The 27,914-nt window shown below is 38.9% G+C and overlaps 1 protein-coding gene across 1 annotated transcript in view; it reads right to left on the bottom strand.

The window, feature by feature from the left end:
• plppr5a (phospholipid phosphatase related 5a) overlaps window positions 1-27,597 on the bottom strand; it is a 40,995-nt gene extending 13,398 nt beyond the window's left edge. The window contains exons 1-3 of the mRNA XM_064338604.1: window positions 27,077-27,597; window positions 9,536-9,668; window positions 3,025-3,275 (exon numbers count right to left, since the gene is read on the bottom strand). Coding sequence (XP_064194674.1) covers window positions 3,025-3,275; window positions 9,536-9,668; window positions 27,077-27,280 — 588 coding nt within the window. The 5' untranslated portion in view covers window positions 27,281-27,597. The remainder of the gene's footprint in view (window positions 1-3,024; window positions 3,276-9,535; window positions 9,669-27,076) is intronic.
• Window positions 27,598-27,914: the final 317 nt, after the last annotated feature.

Genomic DNA, 27,914 nt, shown 5'->3' with positions numbered 1-27,914 from the left:
AATTAATGGTACCATGCTGAAATACATAAATTAGTGAGTGCCATTATGTTTGAAATTTGGTTTAACTTGAGGAGATAAGATGCTTCTGTACATTTCAGAATTCATTCTCCTGATTATACACTACATTTACAAAAGTATTTGGACACCTGAACATCACACCCATATGTGCTTGTTGATTATCTCATTCCAAAACCATGGGCATTAATAGGGAGTTGGTCCCCCCTTTGCTGCTGTAACAGTCTCCATGCTTCTGGGAAGGTTTTCCAGTAGATTTTGGAACATGGCTGTGGGGATTTGCTTCCATTCAGCCACAAGAGCATTAGTGAGGTTGGGCACTGATGTTGGATGTAAGGCCTGGCTCGCAGTCAGCCTTCCAATTTATACCAAAGGTGTTTGATGGGGTTGAGGCCAGGGCTCTGTGCACACCAGTCAAGTTCTCCCCCACCAACCTCAGAAAATAATTTTTTTATGGAACTTGCTTTGTGCATGGGGGCATTTTCATACTGAAACAGGAAAGGGCCTTCCCCAAAATGCCACAGTTTGGGAACACCCTTAGGAAGCAATCTTAGACTTGTGTACGGCTGCTTGGCCATGGAAACCCATTTCATGAAGCTCTTGGTTGCTTAGGATCTTGGGTAGTTCCTTTTGGCCTCCACACTTTGCTCTTGCCATCACTCTGACTCTAGTGAATCTTGGTCTCATCTGTCCTCAAGACCTTTTTCCAGAAGCTCTTTTTGGTACATCAAACGGCGACCTGGCCATCCTGCTTATGTGGGCTAACTAGTGGTTTACATCTTGCAGTGTCTCCTCTGTAGTTCTAGTCATTAAGTTTTCTGCAGACACTAGTCACTGCCACAGCCATGGCTGCCTCGTGAACAATGTTTCAGATCTGTTGGACAGGTTTTCAGTGCTTTTTATTTGGGACAAAGTTTGTGTACCAACAAACATATCTTCTTTGCTGTGGTGAAATAATCTCTCCTCAATTAAAATTTTTTGTACCATTTTATTTTATCATTCAATCAGCTGTATTCAACCAGCATTTGTCATCCACAAAACAATGCATGAATAGCATTTTCATTATTTGACAGCTGAGCTTTGAGCAGTTAAATGTCGTGCCTACACCATCACCACCCTTCACAAAACAGGGCTACAGTGCTACAGTATGGTAGCTATTGTTCTATTGCAGTGTTACATCCAATATTCATTCCACCCATTTTGCTCTTCTTCAGTTTGACTGATATATTTAAGCAAGTGATCCTTTTTTCCTCATCATACAACACACTGTTTTTTATTCATGTCTAAATTCTCCAAACATGAACTGTTGTTCTATTACTGAAGGCACGGTCTAGAAGGTACAGACTATCCATATATATAGTCCTGACTTGTACAATCCTAATATCCATGTACTGCTAATGTAAGGCATGAAATTAAATAAGATATGAAATTCCATCAGTAAGCATAAATAACAAGCATGATATATGGTTGATGCATGGACTGCTTTAAAGTGTGATACATACAGTATAGTGATATATTTTGGTGAGTGTAGTGAGGACAGAATTGTGGATACAAGCATTGATTGTTGTGCACTCTCCAAAATAGGCATTCTAACAGCCCTCCGACTAAAGCAGAAAATCTGATTTCTTTGGGGTTTTTTTCACACCAATTTCTCTGAGACATCGTTATCAGTTTTTTAAGCACCACATCAAACTGTCGTCTGCCTACAGGATTTTGAACAATGGCTTTGAATGAGAAGCAATTACTCCTAAGTACTGGATAATCTTGAAAGGGCTACATACTCCAACTGAAATTGGAAATAAGAGAAGACAAAATGAGGATTCTCTTCTTCACAAGGAACGTCTTTAGTCTTGCAGCGTGCAGTGTCTAATGTTGCCTTAAACCTAACTGGTATTGAATCCACAAAACAATGCTCTGACATTGTGCCTCTGATTCAAATAACCAAGTTGGAGGAACATGTTAATTAAAAATCTCACACCTGTCAAATGTATTTGTTTGAAGAACAAACTGTGATAATATTGTGAAATTTCAGTTCTTCTCAGATAGTAAACTAAAGTGACATTCTGCACAGAATATCATCAGCTATTATTCATTCCATTTGGCGTGCTGGGGGTTCATCCAGTTAAAGCACCGTTCTGGTGCGTGGATAAGCCCCAAGGTCTGTGCCAGCGCCGACTATGACTGTTAGCCCCACATGGTGGCGTACAATTGCCAATTGCATCAACCAATGATGGGAGGGTTCAGTTGGTCAATCGGGTGCCTGTGGACTGCTTGCCAAAACTGCACGTCGCCCTGTGTGCGAGATTGGCCGTGGGCTGCAGTGTGAAAAGAAGCAGGCTGGTGACACCGCATGCTTCGGTGCAGAACCACGACTGCACTCTTCCAAATCAGCAGCCGGGATCACTGCATGAATAAGGCTGCAAGTAGCTAACTGAACATTCCGAATTAGAGGGGGAATCGGACATGTAAAATTTAAAATAATTTTTTTTTTTTAAAGCATTGGGCGTTTCATATCATGAAAGGCGTACCAAATGTCCATCAAAACCAGGGAGCCACATTCCGAAGTGAAATTCAATAAAATCTTTCCACACTTCTCCTTCATAACATCTAAGTGCATTCTCTTCATCACACGCAAAAGACGACAGCACAAATCTGCCTGCCACCACAGGTTTTGTCTGAATCGACAGTAATAAATGTACCCACCAAATCAGAGTTCCAGTATCCCCACTTGACATTTTCTGATGATAATCAGGACAAATGAAATTCACTTCCCACATGAAGTGTAAAAAAATTACCAGTTACAATACAACAAAGGTGTTCCCTATGGTGTCATCAAAATACCAAACGTGATAAAAATAAAAAAAAAACATATCAAAACTTCATTCAAATTTTCAACTTAAATTTCATATTTTGGACCACTGAAATTATGACTGCTTCATAGAACAATGCACAAGAAACCAATTGTACATTTGCAGGTGTAAATATGAGCATAAAGCAGCTTGTACTTACAGCAACATAGAGCGCGGCGTAAACGCTGAGAGCAGCCTCCTTGGAGGGGAAGGATTTGCGGGCGCGTGTGACATCATCCTCGTTTCCCGTGCAAACTTCCTGCTGGTTGATGAAGATGGCGTTCTGTTGGCAGCCCAGGGCCGTGTAATTGGGCCGGCACACGGTCAGGAAGTGGGGCGCCAGGTTCCCCGTCACCACCTGGCCAGCGTTCACAAAGATGTCCGTGGCGAACAGTCCAAAGGCGTACACACCTACAGAAAAAAAAGCACGTTCCCAGTTCTGGCAACCAACACACAATGTAGTTGTCTTGTTTTTTCTGAGTCGTTCATACCCCCAGTAGCTGGGGGGAAAATAACACTACCACACACTAGGAGAAAAATAAGACATGTATAGTTATGAAAATGGTAAACAGCAATAGCACGTATTGCCTAAATTGTAATAAATTAAAAAAAATAAATAAATAAACCCATTGCCTAGATATCCAATCTGTCATTTCAGAGGATGATGCATGCGGAATCTAATACACAAAATCACATGTCTATGTTGACTAATCATGTACTGAAGACTATGATGAGTAAAATTCAGAACCGGGGGTGTCCACATTTTTTTCCCCATGCATTTCACTGCATGTCAGCACTACACTAATGCTGCAAGCACCTGACCTCATTGTGAAAGACTATAAAGGTAGGCGGTTAGAATTGTATAAATGTGTCACGGAGAGTTGTTTAAATTCATCCCACTTCAAGGGATGAAATTATAATGAGTCACATAATGGGGCTTGGAGCCAGTGGGCCCAAAGCTGTTGGAGTGGCACTAACAAAGCATCGTTGGCAGCCATGCATTAAAACAAGCAGGAGTCATTAAATCACAGGAATCCCTATAGGAGCACCATCAGTGCCACATTAAGTCTGTGAGCAAGCCCTGATGGCTGGAGAGCGGTGAGCTATTATTCGCAGTCCTGGTTGAAGCTTTTCCGGTCCTCCAATCAGGGGCCTCTCCTTTTAAGCACAGCTGTTCCACTTTGAAAGTCCATTTAACTAGAAACATCTGGCATTAAGCACATTGGAGGGTACAGTGTTGAGAGGGCCATAATGGCTTCCGTTCTAGATGGAAAATGTCAAATTTAAGTCAAGGCTTTTCTAAGAGAAAATGGGCAAAAGGGAGTGAAAACAGCTTCCTGGTGTGTTCTTGTATTTTCAGTTTTTGCCAGTGAATCAAAAGCAGTGCTACTCATTCTGGTATTTTCATTTGCATATTAATGTTTTGTGAATCTTTTTGACCATTTAAATGATGTTATGGAAGCACTGAAAAGGTAACACACCTTAACTTTATTCAATGCAAAGAAGAACTGACACATAGTCCTGGATTCTACGTTGCAAGAACTTGGGAAACCTCACTTTAATTAGATTGATTAATTTAATTCAGCCAATGAGCTTCAAATAAACACTAAATGCCACCTCAGGTGGTCAGATCCTTAGTGCAACCACCTGGGCTGCCTTGATAGCTTTGATGCTAAATATTTTCAGCTACATCACAGTGGCGCCCTGCGGGCAGAGTTTGGATCAATTACTCACTGGCATAACACTCCCTTTACTGTCTCTTTTAGAATTGTGGTGCTATATAAAATATAGCAACCTCACTGCAATAGTGGCACCCACAGCATTACTTTGGTTAGTCATTAAATATAGCCAAAAAATAAATTCTGAATATACAAAAATGTTTAGTATTTGTACTCCAATGAAAAAGGGGAAATCCAGGCTTCATCTACTGTCAAAGTCAGCTGGACAAAAAACATTGCTATGCACTGGTACACTGCTCAATTTGTTAGAATATAGCAGTATGCTTATTTTAGCTCCTTGGTTTGTTCGGCTGTCAGGTAATTCTGATGGTTCTTAGGAAAAGCATGTTTCCTAAGTTTATTTCCTGGGTTTGCTGGGAACCTTGGAGAAACCAATCAAGCAACAGTAAGAATGCTCAAAGGGTTTCCTTCTATCCTCCTACAGTGAGTCCGACAGTTCCTTTCATGTGATTTCCACAGTTCTTCTGAGTTTTAACCCAGAGCCATCTTCAATTTAAAGGGAAATTAAGAAATTGCTTGAAATACCACTCAAAGGAACAAAGCAGAATACTTTTTTCCTTCTTTCAAAAATTACACTTCAGAAAAGTGAGTGTGAGTCAATACGCAAAAAGTTTTAGGCCCTAGATCATGGAGTTGCAGGGATCATCATATGAAAGATTGCGGCAACAATTCTGATTCAGGATTCTTCGGGTATGAAGCGGGACACAAAGTCAGAGAGTGCAGATCTTTGTGTGAGAACAAAGGCTTTGATTCTGTTCAGTGGACAGAGAGACCAGCGTACTAGGAGGAGAAAATATCCAGTCTATCGCAGAAATGTTACCATCCACCTAACAGTAGAGGCAGGATTCAGATAGCCAAAAAAATTATTTTTAGGGGCCTGCAAAATTTCTACTGCCAACACTAGGGTTTGTGTTGGGTTTCACTTTATTTAAGATGTTTTCAAAATGGATTTCAATTTATTTATTTCTATGAGAAGATTTGATAGCTTGTGTGCTCTATAATCCAGTGTTTGTGTGGATTCAGTGAACAAACAGAGTTCACCAAATGTTGGTTGAATTGGTGAACATTGCAGTCTCTGTAACATGTATTTTGCAGGAAAGGAAAAACTAACAATACAAGACAGCAGTTGGCCACACACTAATGGATGAAATAAAGCAAAAGTTCTTATAAGGAGCTCTAAGTACTCTAAAGTACACATCAAAATACAGGACTGGACTGGTATTATTCTGGTCAGGCTTGGTATGGTTTTCAGTTCACAGCCAAAACCATACTCTGACCAAAGGCAACACCACTCTGAAAGATTTCTCATTAATTGCCTTGAGATTCTAATGCAAGAAGGCCTCAACCTCCTTCAGGTATAATGGACAATTGCTGAGGGAAACACCTTTTAACAATGTTTTTAATCATTTTAATTGGGTATTTGCATGAAAAGATCTTGTGGCTAAGTAACTTGTGTTAAATTATAGGGAATGTATATATATTTGTTGTGAACATTCTAACTGCAACTTGCAGATAACCATCATTTCAGTCAATCTTACCCAAGTAAATGAGTCACAGAGTGCTGTAGTAGTTCTAGAAATGAGGACTAGAGGGTTGGTCACAGTTTCAAATCAGGTGGCACAGCATTGTGTAGGCTACCATAGATGATGTGATATGAAAAGGTCTGAGATCACAAGGAGGAACCTTATTTCTTCCTAAAAGCAAGCTCAGAAGATGAGCCAGCAGGTTGTTTTCTCTGGCCCATTGCCTGTTCAAGGGAGTGGTGAGCTCTATAGCACTCACCTCCTTGAATCTATGGCTTTCCAACTGGTGCTCCATTCATAATACAGACTCTGTCAATAATTGGCCCACCTTATGGGGACAGCAAGATCTGCTGAAGAATGATGGTCTTCACCCTAGACATTCTGGTGCAAATCAGCTTTCATGGAACATAGCCCAGACCCTTAATTATGATGATTATTGGCTATCAATAACAGGTATTCAGGCATATTGCCTCTATTGAGCCCTAGGTCTTCTGAACTAGTGAGCACAACTTACGAGTCCCCTTTCCTTTATATTAAATGTAATCCTATTAATTTTGTAAACATTTGCACTAAACATTTTTACTAAGCCTACTGACATTAATCACTGATACACGTTCTGGTTCTTTGGAGACTGTACTTTATTCGATATCACATAAGCAAGGGCTTGGGCTATCACATATAAATGTTAAACGCTTAATTTCTAAAATTGCTTTTATTAATATGTGGACTCTTCAAACCAATCCAGACTTGTTTTATTATTATTACTGAGTCTATCTATTTTAGATTTCTCTGTCTGGTTGGATATAATATGTTCAGGTCTGATAGGGAAGGAAGAGGTGGAGGTGTTGTCAGTTTTGTGAAAAACTTATTTTAATGGCCCTGTTTTCATGTCAACCTCATTCCCAAGGCAATTTGAATGTTTAGCCTTAAGCAAATGTCTTGCAAATAATTCTCAATGTATCACCCCCCTTCTGCTCACTCTTGTGCACTGGATAATTTATGTGAACATTTATCCAAGTCGGAAACTTCCTAATTGTTCATTATTGGTGACACTAACCTTGACTAGTTATCCCCAACCTCTGATAAGCAAAAAGAAATAAGGCATAATCTTAATTTAACACAGTTAATAACTAAGCATCGTCATAGAAGAAATTCAACAAAATTCAGTGTATTGGATATCATACTAACAAACAGGCCTTATAGTTATCCAGCTACTGGCATTTTGTCTAATGATCTAAGTGATCACTCCCCAATAGAATTTATAAGAGATACAAAAATGAACAAATACCACCCATGTATTATGACTAAAAGAAATTTTAGGAATTTTAACAAGCAAAGTGTTTTTACATGACCTTTACTTTTGTGATCTGGCAGGTGTTTCTGACATCTCTGACTCAGAGCTGGCTCTTGAGTACTTTTGAATATTTTTAACTGAATTTCTGATCAGTATGCTCATAATCCCTACAAGGTAAGAGTAAATAATAGATCAAACCCTTGGTTTTCACATGAATTATCTGAGCTTATGTACAAAAGATATGGCATGGGCTAAAGCAAGAATGACAGACTCCTCCTTTGATTGGCTATCCATCAGACAATTAAGAAATTGATGTGTGACCTTAACATGGAAGGCCAAATCTATCTGTCATCCTTATCCCATAGTGTTGGGAATTCAGCAAAATTCTGGAAAACGTTAAAAGTCTAAAACAGAATTCTGCCCCCTCAATCCCACTACAAATTAAGTCTATATCAGATAGTATTACTGAGAAAAATTACACTTGTAAAGATTTAAATAGCCACTTTGTCTCTGTGGGTCACTTATTTGACAATCTTAACACATTACAGGACTCTGATCATAGCATATGCCTTCCTGCCTCATCAAACTGTCCAGTACCTGGAAACTGCTCGTTTTCTTTTAGGCAGTTTGCAGAAGAGGAAGTGCTGGATGCATTACTAGCTATAGACATAAAAAAAAAATCTATGGGTGTTGATAATCTGGATTCTGGCCTTTTACAACTAGGTAGCCTCTTATGACTAGAAAATCTTTCAACCTTCTACCCATAATTTAAATTTAAGTCTTTTTTTTGGAAGTATCCCTAAGGAGCGGAAAGCATGTGTTTAGAAACACAACCTATGCCACCAGGTCACAGGAGTGGACAACCCTAGCGGTAACATTCCCTATATCTGTGGTAGTAAAAAAAAGCTTTTAGCTTCTGTGCACCACACATGGAACAAACTTCAATGTTCTTTAAGACTGGACACATGGGTGTCCTTACAAGAATTCAAGCTGATTGTGGTGGACTGGGTTACAAAGGAATGCAAATGTTTCATATAGTTGATTTGCTTTTCTGCCTTTGATTCATTTGTGCTGTATTTTGTACTTTGTCTCACATTGTATTATTGTTGTTTGGAATTTTTGTAAACAGGGCTCACCTGAAAAAAAGACTCTAGTCTCAGTCAGACCGCCTTCATAAAATAAAAGATAAATAATATAAAATAAATGTACAAATTATCCAGCTGTATAAATAGGTAATAAATAAGAATGTGAGCTAAGCCACTGTGTGCAAAGGCATCTGATAAGCAAAATAAAATTGACAGTAATCTAAAGTTATAATATATAATAATACACACAGAATTCATACTGCATAGTACAGCCTTAAACAACTATAATCACTTTGCTTATTATTTTAAGATGGGTCTCCTGATTTTCACATATAACTGTGCAATCTGGGGTCTGCCTGAGCCAACTACACATACAGTGTATTTCTCCAATGCAGTGACCATACAGCTCAGCTACTGAGTGACAGAATGAATAGTGATGTGCATTAGAGGATTAGAGCACAAGCTTGTCTCCACAGGAAAATGCTACAGAGGAGTCACCTCCCGAAGCACTGTGATGAAAATTTTTTAAATGCAGCAATTCAAACCGTGACCATGGTCCGTATCATCCCCTGGTGCTTTTTCTGAGCCTTTGGCTGCTTAGTTACTTTGAATCATCACAAAAATCCATCAACCCACTCCCAAACCATGATTTCCGATGTGACCATGACACCACATGTTATGGGAAAAATCAGCACACTACTGACTTTTATCTTTAAGTTTCAGTCACAATCGAGCAATTATCAAATAAGCTCACCAGTGTTTGTGAAAAAAGAAACAGGCACTGATTAATACAGAATAATAGATAGAGACAAATCTAATCCAGGTCCAGAATCTATCAGCCCTCTTGATGTGTGTTTAACTATCTGTTATGTTTTACTAAAAACCAATGGGAGTTGTGATTGAGCCTGTCCATCTGTCAGATTCATAAACCCACAGACCCTGCCATTTTATTTCTTTGGACAACCAGGATGAACATAAAAACTAATATCCAATACAATATTCAACAAACTGCGAGGTAGCAGTGACATACCCAGAAATCGAAAAGTCCTGCGAACAAGAGGGTTGAGGTAACAGCAGTCCCCCATCACGATGATCTTTTCACGGTTATCCAGATCCTCAGAAACATACTGCAGCAGAAACAGCACAGACTCTGTGGCTGTGATCTAAGAGGGGGAAGAAAAACAGAAAAGGTGAATTATGATCATAAAACCATCAAGTGAGTGGCTGAACATGTATTGTAATTAAAGTTGTAATGTCCCCCCGACAACACACACACACACACACACACACACACATACATGCACAAAGTTGGGTACAAGAGAAAACCATGTTTATTAAATCAGCATATTATGTTTTTGAGATCTACAAATCTCAAAGGTGCTTTAAAGACAAAGCCCTGTCTCTAACATTACCAACATGCTGTTGAAGCCTTGTTAAATGATTTAATTTACACAATTTACACTAAAGTACATTTTCTGCTCAAGAGCCCATGAGAGGAACCACTTTTCCAGAATTTTAGAGGTGAAAAGATCTCCAAGGAAAACCATGCAAATAAATTATCTATGTAGCACAATGGTAAGTCTTAGGTGGTAGTGTAGTATAATGGTTAGGGAGTAGTAGCTGTAAGTTGCGGGTTCGATTCTCAGCTGGGGTGCTGCCGTTGTACCCCTGAGCAAGACGCTTAATCTGAATTTCTGCAGTAAACGTATCCAGCTGGGTACATGCACTGTGTTTAAAAACGTTATCTGTGTAAATCGCTCTAGATAAGAGCATCTGCTAAAATGCTGAAAAGTAAATAAGCAGTGCAAATCCCCCATGGTAAATACAGTCAGAACTGAGTTCAATGAAAACTTGCCCTTAACTCTGCACAAAAAAATGAATGTAATTGTTCTGGCTGGTATTTGTAAAGAAGATGCTTAACTTTTGCATTTAATTGAGTTGAAAGATTTGAAAAGTTAAGGACAAATGTTGACTAAATCCAGGCCTCAGTGACTCAAACTTAAACCCATGCAGCATCTCACTGGGGATTCAAGAGTACTCAACACAACAGTTAATTAGGATTTATACTTCAAGGTATGCTGTTGCAGCTAATTCTACAGATTAAATAAATGAGTTACTCCCTCATTAACAATTTCAAAGGCAGTCCAGCGCATACTGGAAACAGCTCTCTGTCACGCAGACAGTTTCCATTAGAAACTCCCTCTGCTATTTATCAGCAGCAGATCAGCAAAAGTGTTTTCCATGCAGTCATATCCTGCTCAGGGGCTATGGGTTGGGAACTGCCAACAAGTAGAAATTGATTCTCCCTTTTGAAAATAACAGCCTTGAGACTCAGCTTCCCCCTTCTATCACGCGCACCAAGATGGAGACGTCTCCCGATGCGCAACGGAGGTTGGCGCGGCCCTCTGATTCTGCACTGCCGTGACACGAGTGCAGACCGTTTCAGGTCACAAGCCTGATTGGATATTTACTACAGGACATAAATAGTGCCTAGGAGTCCTATGAGATGACAAAACCCATCGGCTGCTTAGCCTGCTGACTCTGTCCTTTAGTTGTCTTTTGTATTTGGCTGCCTCCATAACCCCTTTGTGATTAAATTATTTTAAATCAGTAAAAGGGAAGATATGGGAACTGACTTTATATCCTGAGGATCCCGGCTATAAAGTTACTACTGTACAAGTCCAATTGTTACGATCAACAGATAACTTTCAAAACTGTTCCCTGTGCTTGTGTGCATCGAGTTTTCATTTGGAAACACTATCCCCTTAATCAATTTTATGGTACACACTTATGCAAGCACCACAAATATTTATATTAGGCATATGTAATGACACTTAACTTAAAAAGGAGATGTTCATCATTATCAAAGTTTGCCAAGATTATTTTTATTATTATTACTACATCTCTCATGATGCATACTGCAGAATTTGAAAAAGCCCAAGACCTCATATTTTAGATTCTACAAAGAAAAATACTTATTAAGTATTGGGACTATGAGAGGCTCAATCATGTATTTATTTTTTAATGATAACTTCTACTAATGTCTTTCTTCTTCTCTAGAAAAGTTTGTGTCAAACATATTTACTGTACATGTACTGTAATGTACATTCACTGCATTCACTGCAGTAAAAATTATTTAAAGAATACAGTGAAAAGCCCACCATATTCATATTGTCAATGTTTGTTTTCAACTTTTCTTCTCCACAGTTGGTAATCAGCAATTACTTCCTTCAAGTAATAGTTGTGCTAACCACACCTCCACAAAGAGCACTGCAGAAGAAGCATATTCTTCCAGTGCACTCCTTTAACCAACCCAATCTTCGGCAGGACAAAGCCAATGTTCCAACACTTCACTCTCTGCCAAGTGTTATATTAAACTTAATGAATATTCATGAAGTGCAGAGCATCCTTTGACACGGTAATGTCTTTGTGTACACCTAATGAAGATTATTCATAAGGTGCATCAAACTGGAACAACTATGCAGTTATTGAGAATGAAGGGAGGTCCTCAGACTACTTTTTCTTTTTTTGTAATATTTTGATAATGTACATGAAATAAAAAAAGTAAGTGGGCTACATACTGTTTTTTTCTGTGTTAGTCAAATGTTTGGTATGTTTGAACCTAGAATAATTGCTAGCACATTCAGGGGAGTTGAAAATTTAGTGATTTTGGACTTTCAAATTTAAATGTAAACTTTAAATTGTCAGCAACTAAATTTTCCAATTGTTCAGAATGTTTAACCTTTTTAACCGTTTTTCTTTTTTAATAATAATAATTGTAATAATTAAATTAAGTAAACCATTCTAGATATAAAAATGTAAAAATGTACATCCCAAAACAGTATATTAGCATTAGAGAAAATAATAGTGTACTCTGTATCAATTTGAAAAGGTTAGTGGGGGGGTGGGGGGGGGGGATCGTGATACACGGATATCGGGCCTCACTCACAACCTCTGGCCTCCCGTCTCCCCCTCCTCCACCCTTGCACATACGAGTGATGGACGACTGGTTTTATGGTACGCGAGAAGGAGATGCCGGTAGAAACATCAGTGAATCAGAGGAGGTGTGAATCAGCAGTAGTAAATCAGCTGTGTGTGAGCACATGCAGCACTGAGGTGCACCGTGAACCTGAGAACCCTTGCAAAAGCCCTGGCCTGCTGCTGCTGAAAAAAGTCTTAGGGAAAAGACTGTCCTCCATTATTAGCCATTATTTCTATTATGCTATGCCATCTGGCATAGTATACAAGATGCCTTCATGGTCTCAACAAGTTTAAATAATCTTCTGGGTCCCTAATACAGGTGCTGCATTTTCTAGCAGGTTTCAACGATGGTTCCTGTTTTGAACCAAAAAATGTAATGTTAGACAAAGGAAACCTTAATGTTAGACAAAGAGTAAACACTAAACATTTTTTTTAATTATTTCATTTATTTCATGAAAAAAGTTATCAGACACCCATATATCACCCATGCAAAAAGTAATTGCCACCTTAAACTTAAAAACTGGTTGCACCACCTTTATCAGCAATAACTGCAACCAAATGTTTCCTATAATGATATCAATATTCCACATCATTGTAGAGGAATTTTTGCAAACTCTTCTTTGCAGAACTGTTTTAATTCAGAAAATTGACATTAACTGCTTGTTTCAGGTCTTACCACAGCATCTCTACTGAGTTCAAGTCAGGACTTTGATTAGGCCACTGCAAAACTTTAATTTCGGTTCTTTTCAGCCATTCAGATGTGGACTTTTGTGTGCTTTTGTGTTTTGGATCAATGACTTGCTGCATACCCCAATTACGCTTAAGTTTCAGTTCATGGACAGATGACCAGACATTTTCCATAAGAATTTTCTTGCACAGAGCAGAGTTCTTTCAATAATGGCAGGTTGGTCCAGGTCCCAAGGCAATAAAGCTTCCTCACACCATCAAACTACTACCACCATGTTTGACTGTTGTATGATGTTCTTACTGTGAAATGTTGTATTTACTTTATACCAGACATAATGGGACCAGTACAGCCAAAAAATTTCCAATTTTCACTCTGTCCATAGAGCATTATCGCAAAAAGCTTGGGAATCATCCAGTTGTTTTTTGTAAATGTAAGATGAGCACTGAAGTTTAAATTCAACAGGGCTGGCTGCAATTGAGCCTGGCTGTGTTCAATCAGCTAAATCTAATTATCAATAAAATTTGGTACATTTCTGTGCAATTATGTCCAATTACATTGTATCATGATCTATAAATATACGTTGAATGTCAGAAGATATGGCATAAATAAGTCGACAATTGCCCTATTAAGACAAAACCGCAAATATTTATGAAGGTGGGCAGTTTCTGATGGAAATCATGTGGGAAGTGGACATCTCTGTTTCATTGTTTTAGGCAATTAAGTAGATTCTATACTTAATATAGAATCAATCTATATTCAATATAGCATGTCAAAGGTTGCATGTAAACTTAAAAGTGATCATATTATCTAAAAACTTGAAATGCAGTATCATTCACAACAAAATTGTACCATTAATTTACGAACCATTTCTAATAGTTTTAGAGGTTTTTTCACACAATTTTCCCTATAGCCGGCTTAGGCAGCTTTAAAAATACTTAAGCATCCCACCTAAGACATTTCTATGCAGGAAAACCCCTGGAAGATGCCCATTTCAACCTCTACAAGAAATGCATCAGCTTCAGGGGCTCACTTTAGTTTTAATCTCCTTTTGCAATGCCAGCTGCTATATTTCTGTTGTATGGGAAAATATTATACAGTGATGGATGAAATCCATCCCCGTGTGAAGTGCTCCCAGGTTGCTCAGTACAGCCACTCCAAGCAGTGCAATATAGAAGAAACAGGGTTCCACTGGTGCAATAAGAACCCAGTTCGTTCTCAGAGGTGCTTGGCTTCTCTGCAGCAAACAGGGTACAGAAGAGTATAGACAGAAGAGGGGAAAAGCAATGGTAAACAATGAGTAAATAGAGATATTCAATTTATGAAGTGTAACAAAATTATTTTATATGGATAGTCAAGTCATCCCATGTTTGCTTTGTACTTTCAGCAAACATGGGATGACCTGACTATACCTACACCAAACAGGTAACAACCACATTTTTAAAAGCAAACGCAAATAAAGTTAAAAAAAAAGAGAAAGAAACCATGCAAATGTGTTAATTAGCTAGTTGTTGTGAAGTTGTTTTTGCAGTTGGCTGCGGTGCATTCTCACAAGACAGGTGATGGAGTAAAGGAAACCAAAGCACAAAAACGCAGTAATAAAAATGAAATAAAACATTAGCCAGTTGCATTCTGTATCACACATGGGAAGACATTTTATGTATGCTCAAAGACAAAAGTCAACACTGCACTTATAACTGACCATATTCCTAATGGTCCCCTAAGGCCTATGTGTCTGAGCTCTGAATCCCTGGCAGCTGAATTGCACATCATAGCCCACAATAATATAACACAAGAGAACAATTCAAAGAGTTCTTCGTGATTCAAGCATTTCTCGCAAAGGAACAAAAATGCAAATTCTGTACCATTAGAAAAATGAATATCAGAGCTTGAGGCAGAACTCTAAACAGCATACCTTTTAGAAGGACATGACAGAACCCAATGACCATAACAAGGAAATTGCAATCTTGCTTTTTATGAACTTTTACAACATTCATGTGATGTGCATACACACCAAATTTTAGGGAAGCAGTATATTCAATGTAAATGAAAGTTATATTTTCATTTTCTAACAGATATCAAATATTTTGACATAAAGCAATGATATATTTCTGTTTAAGTTTTCATACATTGCTTTTAATTCCTGGCACATCAATAAATGCAAACATCCTGGCACATCAATAAATCCAAACAAAAATAAATAGAAACTATATTTTTGAATTACCATTTCCTTCTTAAAGAAAGATTACATTTAAAAGACTAGGATCGCAGGTACAAGAGTCATAAAACAAAACATCTGTATAAAAATATGTAAAGGACTGAGGAACATCAGAGGATTACACGTCAGGGTAAGCATCACAAATGGAAAGCATATATTTTGCAAGCTTCTCACTTCCAGTATTTGAATAAACCATTTTTAAAAACAAATGTAACACGTGCCAATGAATATTCTACAGCATGTATTTAAACTAAGCTTCAGGATTGTTAAACCTGGGCTTTGTAACGAGAAGCAAAAGACAGGGAAACTAATCTGTTCACGATTCGCCGAAAACCCATCCAGGCTCACAGGACTGTGAAGAGGAATGAGCATTACTCACTGTTCACTAATAATAGCAATCATGGCATCCTGGCCCACAAATGTCAGACAATATAACCCTGATGAGAAACTGCTCCCAGAGCCATTGGAGGAAGAGTGCAGCCTCCCTGTGAGTCTTTAGTTGTGAGAGCGCATTAATGCTGCCAATGCGCTTGTAAAAAGAAAAAAACATTTGTGTGTTTGACAAAGATACAGTATTGATCACTGTTTTTCATTACAGAACTGCTGGAGTATGATTTGAGAAGTGTTCGGGGCTTCTGCACTAAAAAATCTAAATCTCAATATCTGGCCAGCTTTTCAGTACTTTCACAGCTTTCAGTACTCGAGAGCAAAAGGTTTCCAGAATGACCACTAAAAGCATGTTTTTATAGGTCCCCAAGTTGTCTTTAGAAAATTTATCTTCATCTTCTTTTCTGAGCAGGTCCTCAATTTTCTGACACATAGGTATTGTATAAACAAGTGTATGCTCTTGTAGCGACTGTAAAGGGGTGGAAAATAATAAAAAATAATTTATCATGGAGGGATGTATACACTACACATTCACCGAATATCTATTCAACGTTATGTCAATAACTATAATAAAACACCTTCCAATTCAGACATAAAGTCTGTATTGAAAAAACCTCTGAATTGTATGGCCGTGGTTGGGACCGCCCTGCCACCCCAACTCAGTCCTCAACGCTTCCAAAAACGTACCACCCACCAGTAACTAAACACACGTGGCTAGCAGGGCTACATCTATCTATCAAGAATGATTGACAGCTTCACAGCTGCGAGTGCAATCAGGCAAATATGGCCATATATGTATGAGCCAGAAGAGGATCCTTAACCGGCTCAACCAGGAACAGCCCCAGCAACACGTTTAAGGAATTTGTACAATCCAATATGTCTCTGGTTATAACTTTTAAAGCTGTCTGGTTGTGTGAAATGGTCACTGCACAAGCACTAATCGTGCCAGTGCAGCCATATCTCTTCAAAAATGCCACCCATTTCTTCTAAATTGCATCATTCCTGGGAAACTGAAAAAGAGAGGAGATGGAGAAAGTGGGAGAAAGAGCAGGTTGGAGAAGGAGGTAGATTGAGAGATGGATAGGTAGAGAAACTAAGAGTGGAAAAATAGTAAAATAACTTACAGCTGACTATTACAAATCTCTATTTATAACGTGGACAATGATTCTCCATGACAAAGGAGTGTTTAGCTCAGTCCTAAAGGCTGATATAGTGGGAGAGAATACTTTTATTTGCCTCAAACTATGCAAGGAGATATGCAATGAGACTCAACATTTATTGGCCATTGGTTAGGTTCTTCATGACATCACAAAGGGCCTGGACCTAATGGCTCCACACGAGAAACCAGTTGCATTGCAATATCAAATAATATCAGTTCAAACATTTCAATTCAATTGATTTCTTATACTTTTGCACATGCTTAACACATACCGTAATAACCCCATACAAAGAAATCTGAAACCATTTGCAGATTCACCTTTGCAATTTAATCACTTGTTATATACAAATATGCAGTCCAGCAACTTCAGCTTGAAGTCTAAACATCACCAGGGTTCTCAAAATCTTTTAATGAAATCCTTTTATCAACTTAGTTTGAGCCTGACTCAGATGATTAGTATTAAAAACACTGAAATCCAAAACTCTCTATGGGCTTCATTAATTAGCATGACAGAGTACAGTCAAGGTTAGCCTTTTTATCAGCAATGAAAATAATGATGGAACATTCAATTTAAATGTATAAATAATTTAACAGCAATATAAAATTTAATAGAAGTGCGACATGCAGAATGGAAGAACTTTTAGTGACATCCAAAGTAATGTATTTTAGAGATTCAATAATCAAATGGTCATTAATCAAACAAAGTCCTTACCAGCTACAAATCTTTGCACATGAATCAATATCATAACAAAAATATTACCTTGGAGATATTTAACTTTTAACTTTGAGGTTTACTGCGACATCTTCAACTCAACGGAGCTAGCTAGCCAAATAGAAAGTATAGTTCAAATTGTATTAGTTGTCAAGCAAGTCAAGCAAGAGTATATCACCATTTGAGAAATATTTGACTTGGTGTGTGAGCCCACAGTGTGACAAGGCTAATTCATTTCGATTAACCTAAGCTGGTTTCATTTCTATCGAGCTAGCTACAGTAGCTACATTACAGTTTTGTTATATTGATAAAACACATGCATTGATAATATTTATTTAAAAAAACATACACAGTATTTTATAAGGAGAGAAATATTGGTATTTTCAAAAGTATACTTATTTTAAGTTAAATATTTTATAATAATGGCAGGAATAAAGGAATAAAGAGTCTCAATAATATGTTCTTGCTTGCAGAATAAGTTAGAGTACAGTAACTCCATCACCCATCTAATAAGTGCGGCATTATCTCAACTGAGCCCACTCTGAAGCAAAACATTCTCTCACCCATTTAAAATGAAAGCCAAAGCCTGCGACATAGTGAGGAGGAGGAGACGGAATACGCTGAAAGTGAGGGCAGCTGAAGCACCAGCAACCTGTCTCCGGACAGCAATAAAGATGATTCGGCAGCTTACTTGACCTCATAGGCTAACAGAAGTTCAACTCGATCGTCAAGCTAAGGCGAGCTCCCCCGCGTCAGTCATTTGCAATTTGGCTATAAATCATTGCATCAACGATACATCTGCATATTTACAAGCAAGGGAAAACGAAAAAAAAGCTTTACTTCAAGTATCCTGTCAGGCACAGACAGAAGTCAAGTGTTTTGTGCACTTCCTGTTTCTCCAGCCCCACTAGGACTATTTACAGTATAAGGCTATATTGTGAGATGACATGGATGTCATGAGATGGATAGGACCTAAATACAACTATTGTGAAGTCAGCACTCCCCCATGCATTTATCTTGCCAAAAATGTGACCCAAACAGACGCTTTTAGCATGAAAAGGTAGGTATGTTATCTACTTTCTGAGGAATTGGCTGGAACCAGCTATTTCAATTACTCAGTGAAAACTCAGTTTCATTTAATAAAACCTCTGATTTCCAACTTTAGATCTCTCAACAGCATGAAGAAAATCTTCCTGTAATAATGCAGAAAATGGTTGTATTGGAATATTTCTGGAAGTGCTATTGTTAGAATCTGTACAAATGTATTGCCAGTTTGTGCTGTCCACTTATTTTCATTTTCTACTCTTTACAAAGAGAAGAACTGTCTCTGCAGAGAGGATTTGTTCATTATCCTTCTCGAATGTAATTGGGATGCACTTCTTAATCACTCTGAGCCAATGAGTACTTATTAATCATTTTGCATGTACTGTCCCAATGCACACAGTTGAATGTTGCGGTTTTATGTAATTCTAGTATTGAGCTCTGCAACTCTTCAGTAACAGACTATGCCCTGGAAAAGCCAGAATTCGCCAAAGACTTTGGAGGAATTAATAAATAAGTTGTAGGATTTTCTGTCTATGTGCCTTTGAACTACAGTATTATGAAGATGAAGTAATATTAAGGTCTGCATAGGAATCAATGGGAGCTTTTCCAGTCTTGTCACAAGTTGTCACAAGCAAAACAAGTCATATTTTAGGAATACTATATTAGTAATACCTTATAGTTAGCAGTCAGTAAGTTTAACAAGTCTATTTTATGAAAAATAATTTTGTCTGACACTACTCCCAGTGCTTTCTTTTGCATATTTATGAAGCAGATTTGACATTTGTTCAGGAAGTTACCTTTCCTGGATTGAATAACAATGAATTTGTTCATGCACTAACATTTTCTTAAACAAATGACTTGTAGGCTGGGTACCTAACTAGCTTGCTTTCTCTTTACACCCATATTTTGCTGATGCATGCATAGTTTTGAAAGCTTTAAAATAAAAAGGGCAGAATTGAAAATTCATATTATGTAGTCTGGTTGTGCAGATGGGAATAATATGTCAGTTCTGCAAAAAATAACCTTAGGTAAGAGCCAAACAAATATTTAACTATTGTCATTTGACTTTCAGAAGCAAAATATACCTTTTTTTCTCAGCCTACAGCTTTTAGAGCCAGCCAGCTGTTGCACAGTCCAGATGATTGATTGGACAATGTGAGTACAGAACCCACCAATGATACGTGTTGCCTAAATCATTCTTTGTGAAGGGATTGGGATTTTTCAAGTTGCACAGTGTCTGCCTGGTGTAAGCCTGGAGTTTAAGAGATTGGTTTTAGTGAGAAATCCAAACCAGGACTTTGCAAGAGACAGAGGAAAGAGATGTAGGGCTGGCTACCAAGCCACAAAAACAAGGTCTCTTTGGTTTATATGCTTTCTACACCACAGCTGAGGATAAATGCATTAACTGCAGCTGACTTACACTTTGATATATCACTTATACCTTATACAGTCGGAGTGTGAAAGGCCAGGAGTTCAGTGGTGCACCCATGCAATATGCCAGGGCCAAGACCTTATTTATCCAGGTCACCAGCTTCAAAATATTACCTGCAGTATCTCATTTATCCTTTCCGTAAGGGCTTTCATTAAAACAGAAGCACACTTAGTCCAGACAACACATCCTGCAGAAACAATGGTGTCCAGAATACGAGCAAAAAAATAATTTAAAAAAACACTGGCACTTATTTCCGACAGAAATAAATAATAAGAGTGGGCACAATGCTATGTAGATTTGGACTGGGCAGTTCAGTGCGCAGGAAGGCAAACTGATTTGCTTTTAGAGATCTGACTGATAGAATGAGCGAACCTCTAGGAATGAATTATTCATGGTATCTAACAAAGTGAAGGGTTGACGAACCAAGTGAGCTCCAAAGAGCAGCCATCCGCACATTAGTAAGCGCCCTAGATAGTGTATCTTGCAAGAGAGGTCCACATCATATCAGATGTGCCTAAGCAGCAGCAAGATAAATAAACAGGAACTGACACGAGGAAAGCAATAGAGGTAATATTCATGCTCTTTGACTCTAATATTTGCAGATAAATAGCATGAAACCTCCGACTCCACTGTATGTGGCAGCAGCAATCTGCGGTGTGAAAAGAAGAAGATCGGTGACATCACGTTTCAGATGAGAACCACTGATGTCTAAACACTCCCGATTGGCAGTGGGGTTCCTGCATTAACAAGACAGCAGTTGTAAAAAGTTGGACATTCCAAATTAGAGATTGGACATTCAGCCCCAAGTTGGGTGTCAAATTACTTTTTTTTTAAAACCTTACCTGGTTTACATACCTTTGGTATATCATTTTTATCATAGTTACTTATTGGAAGAATGGTAAAGTAAACACTGTCCCTATGTAATATATACTGTGGTCTGGACTGCAGTCTACTTTTGCCCATTTCCCCATCCTGTCTGTTGAACTTTTACTCTTGTCTTAAACATTCAGACAATGAATATTAGACCCACTTTGGCAAGTTACAAGTCAGTGTTTATGTCATCTACACAGTGCAGATGTATTTATCAGTAAGTCACCCTTCCCTTTCCGATGATCATTTATACAGCTATGAAATACTGTTGTAGGTCACAGCTTGTACACTTGTAGCACAGGTCATAATTTATGAATCAAAGAGCTCCACTGCACCTGCTGCAGACACCTGCTAAAGCTGTAATTATAATGCACTATATTTCCTCCCACATACCTTTAGGGTTTAGTCTATATCCTATCTCCTGAGACTCATGTCCCTGGGTGGTGGTGCAGCGAGTAGCGCTGTCACTGCACAACAAGAAGGCACCAAGCTTGGATCGAGGCCAAGTTTGCATGTTCTCCCAGAGGTTAGGCTGAAGAATCTAAATTGCCTTTTGGGCATGGAGGCATGAATGTGTAAGTGAATGGTGTGTGGTCCCTACGATGGATTGATGACCTATCCAGGTGGTATTTCTGCCTGTTCCCATTGCATGCTGGGACAGGCTTCAGATTTGTCATTAGAAGTTACTAGATGATACCATATTTTGATTCCATCATTGTGTTAATTTGCATATCATTATCACTATTTTCCATTTCCCAGAAAATGGATCTGGGTGGCATTCAGACTGATATAGATGAACGCTTTACAGAAAAATGAAAATAAAAAATCATCAGTGAAAACAAGTGTGTACTATTGAATGGTGTGCCACTAGCTGCCAATGATTTTGTTTTTACTACGGAGATCCCGTATGGATTTTCAATCCATTTAGCAATCGATAGCACCATGGATAGGTGGAGTGAAGCAAGTGAAATCCACCTCCACCAGCTAGCCAGCATATACCAGGCAGGCACTAGCCTTCACTATAGACCTAACACCTGTCTTTCTCTTGTGGGGAGGGGCACAATGGCAGCTCCTTATGCAACTGCGACTGATAGATCTCACCTCCACTCTTTTTTGCAGCCCCAGTAATCGCTACTGTATTGAAAATCTTACTGGTTACAGCATCTCTGACAGACCTTAAACATCAATGCATTACATGGGAAGAAGTCTTGTATTAAGGTTAGAGAGCTGGGACTCTAACTCTGAGGTTGCAGGTTTGATTCCTAGATAGGACACTGTTGTTGCACGTTTGTTGTACACACTGTTGTTTTAAACTTGAGCCTTGAGCATGGTAATTATCTTGAATTTCTTGAATTACTGTAATATAAGACCAGTAGTATAAATGAAGACTATGTAAAATGTAAGTTCTGTAAGTCTCCCTGGATAAGATCATATGCCAATTGGCTACAATGTAAAAAATGTAGGCTTCATACGTGCTATTACATAGTCCAAGCGGTCCAAGAAGTCAATGCAATTCATACAGGAGACATGATCAGTTGCATAGAAGGGATGTTTTTATCGATCCAGAAAAAGGCCATCGATACAGTCCTCATCAAGGATTCCCTGTCAGTATAAATGCAGTGGGAAGGTGGACAGTGTGCTCTCACAGTGCTCCCCTTCGCGGTCAATGTTTGAGCACAGCTGCAAGTCACGCCTCTCTGTCACATCTCTCAGCACGCCACCCATGCGCCAGATCTGTAGCTGCATGAGACCACCGCATGGTGCAGCGGCCTTCGCTGGACCTAGGCATGAAGAACTGACCTGCAGTAAGCAGACTGCAGATGAAGGAGTGACCTGTTTGAAGGTGGTGAGCTTTTCATTTGCATATTTCAGAGGAAATATTGCACCTGTTTAGTGTGATGGGAAACGTACAGATTCTTACACTTGGAAACTTAGTAATGCAGATGTTTTTTTAATGTTTTTAGCTGTTTGTCACTGTGGAAAAGCAAGAGGTAAAGTACAACATTTACATTTCTCAAGAGACAAATAGGTCTGACTTATCTATTAAATCATCTCAATCAAGCCAAGTGCTCACCTCACGGGAAAGACAGCAGTTTAGCACTGGGTATTTCAGTGCATGGCAATAATCTGAAACCCATTGGTGACTATGATGATTGACAGCAACAAGCTTGCAATGGTCATAGAGCCTGCAGAGCCATGTCAGCTGGGCTGTGCATTGCTGGCTGAATGGTGTATTAGTTAAGGCTAAAGATGTGACATTTTTATTAAGTGACAAACAAATCAAACATGCAAAACCGTAAGAAAAAGTCCTGATATGAAAAACACTGCCCGTGGTGCCTTTAATGATACCATGACAAAAACATTATGTGTGGTGACTCAACGCACCTATTGTTTGAAATCGGATTGAATGCCTTTACAAAACATTGTGCCCAAAGAGAAAGAGAGTGAGTGACATCTAGGCTTTTTTTGAGAAAATAAAGATGCTTTGTAATGTAGATCTACTGTTATATAATTCAAGAAATTGTTGACTACTTTGAATGAGAGCCAACTTTATTAAAAATGATGTTGTACAGAACAGATTTCATGTTTAACAGAAAATAATTGGCCCCACTAACCCATAAGAAAGTCTGCACATCCGTAGATAAGACATTGAGCTTGCAACGTTTGAGTTGACCATAGAAGTTAAAAGTTAGAAGTTGAAATGTTGGGTGCAATGGCAATGCTCAGGTAAAGCACTGGCAGTTTCCATGGGGTCCAATGGCACCTAACATGGGCTGCTTCAGTAAATACCCAGTGGTAGAAATGGGTAGTGATGAATCATTCACTTTCGACAGATTGTATAGCAAATGAGTGGAACATGAAGCTTGCCCAAACTACAGTCACATTGTGCATGGTATATGCACCAGCATGCTCTGGCCTTCTTATGTTCATATTGCGGGGACGCTCTTTAGGTTCCTTTACCAAACATGGTGCAGGTAATCAAATGCTACTCTGAATGTATAGCAGTGTGTACGACTCCAAGTATTTCATACACGGAGTGGTGCCCACTAACCAGAAAACTAACATGCATCTGTCAAGGCAAGGAATTCATCAGACTGTTATGCATTGAAAATGTGCTTTGTGATGTGCTTTTCTCTTACAGACACTGGTATAGTGTTAATTTCTATTTCATTCTGACCTGTGCACATATTGCACTCCAGGAACATACAGACACCTTTGGGGTCACGCTCAAACCAGCCGGCCATTACCTGCAAATAGTGTCATCACAGTTGGCTCTAAATAAAGGCCATCATATCTAGTGGGCTGACTGTGAAGCAATTCACTAGTCACGCACTACAGTGAGCAGTTCAGATACATGTCTACTTTAAAAGGGCCATGTGTTCACCTAAAGCCATAGTGTGTTTGCTTATTACAAAGCAGTAGTTAATTTCTTCTCCAAACATTTTGCTTCAATGTTTAACTTGTACGCCGTACTAACACAATACACTCAAGTAATGCAATGCAAAGTAATCTAAATATAAACCTTGGACAGTATCTGTGTTTTTATTTTTTTATGGGTAATTCAATTCACACATTTTAGACACAAAATGTTGCCTGCTGATTTTTCATAATTATAGCAGTAGAAAAAATGGAATTGTATAGAACTTCTTCCAGTATGTTTCTTAAAAGTTAATAATGGAGTAATGTATGTAATTCACACTCTCTTGCTAGATGAGAAAAAAACCTATTGGTTGCTCATCACGGATGGTTTGGGTGTGTTTCTTTGTCGGTGGAAGGGGAGCCATCCAGTGCAGCTGACCTGCTTACACCCCATCCCCATGCTCTGAAGATTCACCTGACTTTCTGCCAATACATCCAGCTGACCTCCCACATCTATTTCCATCTGTCACAGCAATCGAATTGTGCTCAGTTACTGTACAGATGTGGACAGATTTGATGCTGATGAACGCAAGAGTCGCAACAGAGCTAGATGGTCTGTGGATGGACATAATTTTTAGGAATGGCATGTGCATATTTCCTATTTATACCCTCTCCTACAGGTTGGTAGATAATTTGTATTTCGCTCTGCTGGTTCCATTTGGCCTTGATTAGGTTGATTATGTGTGCCAGAGGTGTCACATGTCAGCACTGTGTAGATATTAATTTGCACAATTTGCTTGAAGCATAATGATGCTCCCTCAGTGTTTCATACAGATAAGATCACAGCACAGCCCAAATTACCTATTTGACATTGAGAAACCTCTGAAAGAATATAATTACCACAATTTGAGCTGTACTTGGGAGCATAACTTTGTCAAAGCTTGATAAATTTTTGTATGAAATGGCTCGGCCTGCAGCCACATTTTGCCCTTGTACATGACTCCCCACTTTTAGCTTACAGCCATTTGTTTTTGTAAAATAAAAACAACAACCTCACATATTGCAACTAATATGCATAAATAAAACATAAGATATTCATGTATTGTCCCTTTAGCTCTTTGTTTGCACTTCCTAAAATACAAAAGGTTTTACTGTCAAGAATACATTAAACTGTATCGCTTGCCTATCGTGGCAAAATAAACTGGGTAGCCTACTGTTTCTGAGACTTAAAATATACTGAATAACATAATTTCAGTGCCATAATATTGCTGCACAAAAGCATGCTGTGTGCATGTTTTTCCTACTTAATGGAATGGAAGGCATGCACATGTAGATGTTATTTTTAGTCCTTGTGGGCACTTGCTTATGGTAATGAACAGACCCAGAACATGTGGAGTGAAATAAGAAATGAATATTTACCAGGCTAAAAAAGACACATGAGAGAGTGTGGGTCCCAAAGGCTAACAAGCCAAAGAACCATCTTTTGTCTATGTGTTGCCACCTAACAAATTTAAATCAGCTCAGCTGTTTGATCAGATATCATCATAAGCATACAACTTTTTGATGTGTTACCCCCTCTGTTGGAAAACCCTCCTGAGTAGCCAACTACACAGGTCAGAGAATCATGAAGTATGTTTGAAGTAAATTAACCAGACAGCCAGCTTTATGTTTTGAAAAAATGGGGGGGGGGGATCAAATTCATGTAGCCTGTGCATCTTAACGACTTGGGAAGAAATAAGGACAGTCCACCCTATGCGATAAACCCCCAGCTGATAAACACTACGGGCCACTGAACAAACAACGACAGCCTTTAGAAAGTCCTACCAATCGTAATTAAATATGCACTGACGCCTTAAGCAAAGTGTGATATAGCACAAAGTGTGATGTGATGTAGGAGGGTAGTAAATTTTGACATGGCAGCAATTAATACACACACCAGACACGAACCATTGGAAAGTGGAGGGATAGGGTAGGAGAGAAGGGGTGAGGTTTGACTGTAGGGAGATTCACTTTAGTTCTGTAAAACATAACCATTGCCACCGATCTATGTCTGAACAGATCACATATATATTCGCACACACACCCCTCACCAACACACCCCTGTTAACCCACTCAGTGCTGCTTCTACTCATAAGCACAGACGGAATTAATATTTCTTTGATCCAAAAAAAAAAAAAGTGGTAAAACGAAATTTAAGAAAGCGCCAACGTTGGGGACGTTAAATTATTGAGTTTAGGGTTTAAATTAAAATATGTTTGTAGAGGCTACAGCAGAAACGTTATCGCGGTATACTGAGTACTATTACATGGCAACTTGAAATGTTATCAATAAAAAACTGATATTGATTATATTCTCCAAAATGGAATTGGATAGATTTTGTTGAGTGAAATGCGCAGATCTCAGTTGCTACAGCGCAATTGCAATTACACACTTACTTACACGATTACATTTGCCTTTGTTTGCTATTAACAAAGACTACTTGTAGCTGTATTACGTATTTATATTTAAAGCTACATCTCAAACAGACCTACACGTTTTTTACGTCTGTAAAGGCTATTACATGTTTAAAAAACTGCCAATGGCTAACAATCGACTGTCATTGTGGGTCTGATTACCCATATTGATATACTAAAACTTAAGTATGTAAGGTGCCTTGTCTTATAGCATAGTCCATTACGATGCGCTGTTCGCACACTACAAGTAGCCTATAGAAAACAACTCACCACAAGTGCGGGCACTCCGGAGACCACTGCATATAGGACCGCTGGGGGTACAGCGCTCGACTCTTCAGGTCCAAGATAGGGCTTCGTGTAGGAACTGTCATAGCAGAAAAATCCCTGCACACGCACGTTGAAAGTGTCGGTGTACTCAAAGTAATAAGCTAGCATGACTGTCCCAGCCATTATTACCAACTGAAAATAAAGCATGGTCGTTACAGAGAAAGGAACACGCGATGGGGACCCACTGTCATCAGAAACGCTTCGCTGCCTCCTTCCTCTCTCTTCCTACTGCAACATGGGCATATCCCTCCTGCCTCGAGTTCCTTCTTCATGTATCGACAGTTTGAGGGGATAATCCGTAAAGCATCGAATTGCGTGCGACAGCGCGCTCTCTGCCCGCGTCCGCTCAGGCGGCTCGAGCTAGAATGAACACTGAGAATAAAGCGTGAGTCAAAAAAAACCGCTCACGTGTGAGCGTGTTGGGTCCTCATCTGGTCACAGTAGAGATGCGTGCAGACACTTGCTTAGAGCGAAAGCTACTATAACCTTTGCGCTCAGGAAATGTCTTTCAACAACTTGTCAGAACGATAGCCTACTACAGCAATCTATGATGTAGACCACCGTAGCGCCTATTTCTCTGATCTTACAGCTGTCAGATGAGTCTTAACTATGTTCAGGATTGCGTGTGTTTGTCTCTAGTTTCCAGACAAATATTTTTGACAAAGACCCAAAAAGTGTACTGTCACTGTCATTGTGGCTGAAAAGACGATACTTTTATACATACTTTTAACATTGTGGTATGCATACACGTAAATGACTGACAATGATGGCAGCAGATGTG

This window comes from Anguilla rostrata, chromosome 6 (assembly GCF_018555375.3).
Source record: "Anguilla rostrata isolate EN2019 chromosome 6, ASM1855537v3, whole genome shotgun sequence".
Classification (NCBI taxonomy): Eukaryota; Metazoa; Chordata; class Actinopteri; order Anguilliformes; family Anguillidae; genus Anguilla; species Anguilla rostrata.
The sequence above is the reverse complement of the archived record's forward strand: the minus strand, read 5'-3'. Positions and strand labels throughout refer to the sequence as shown.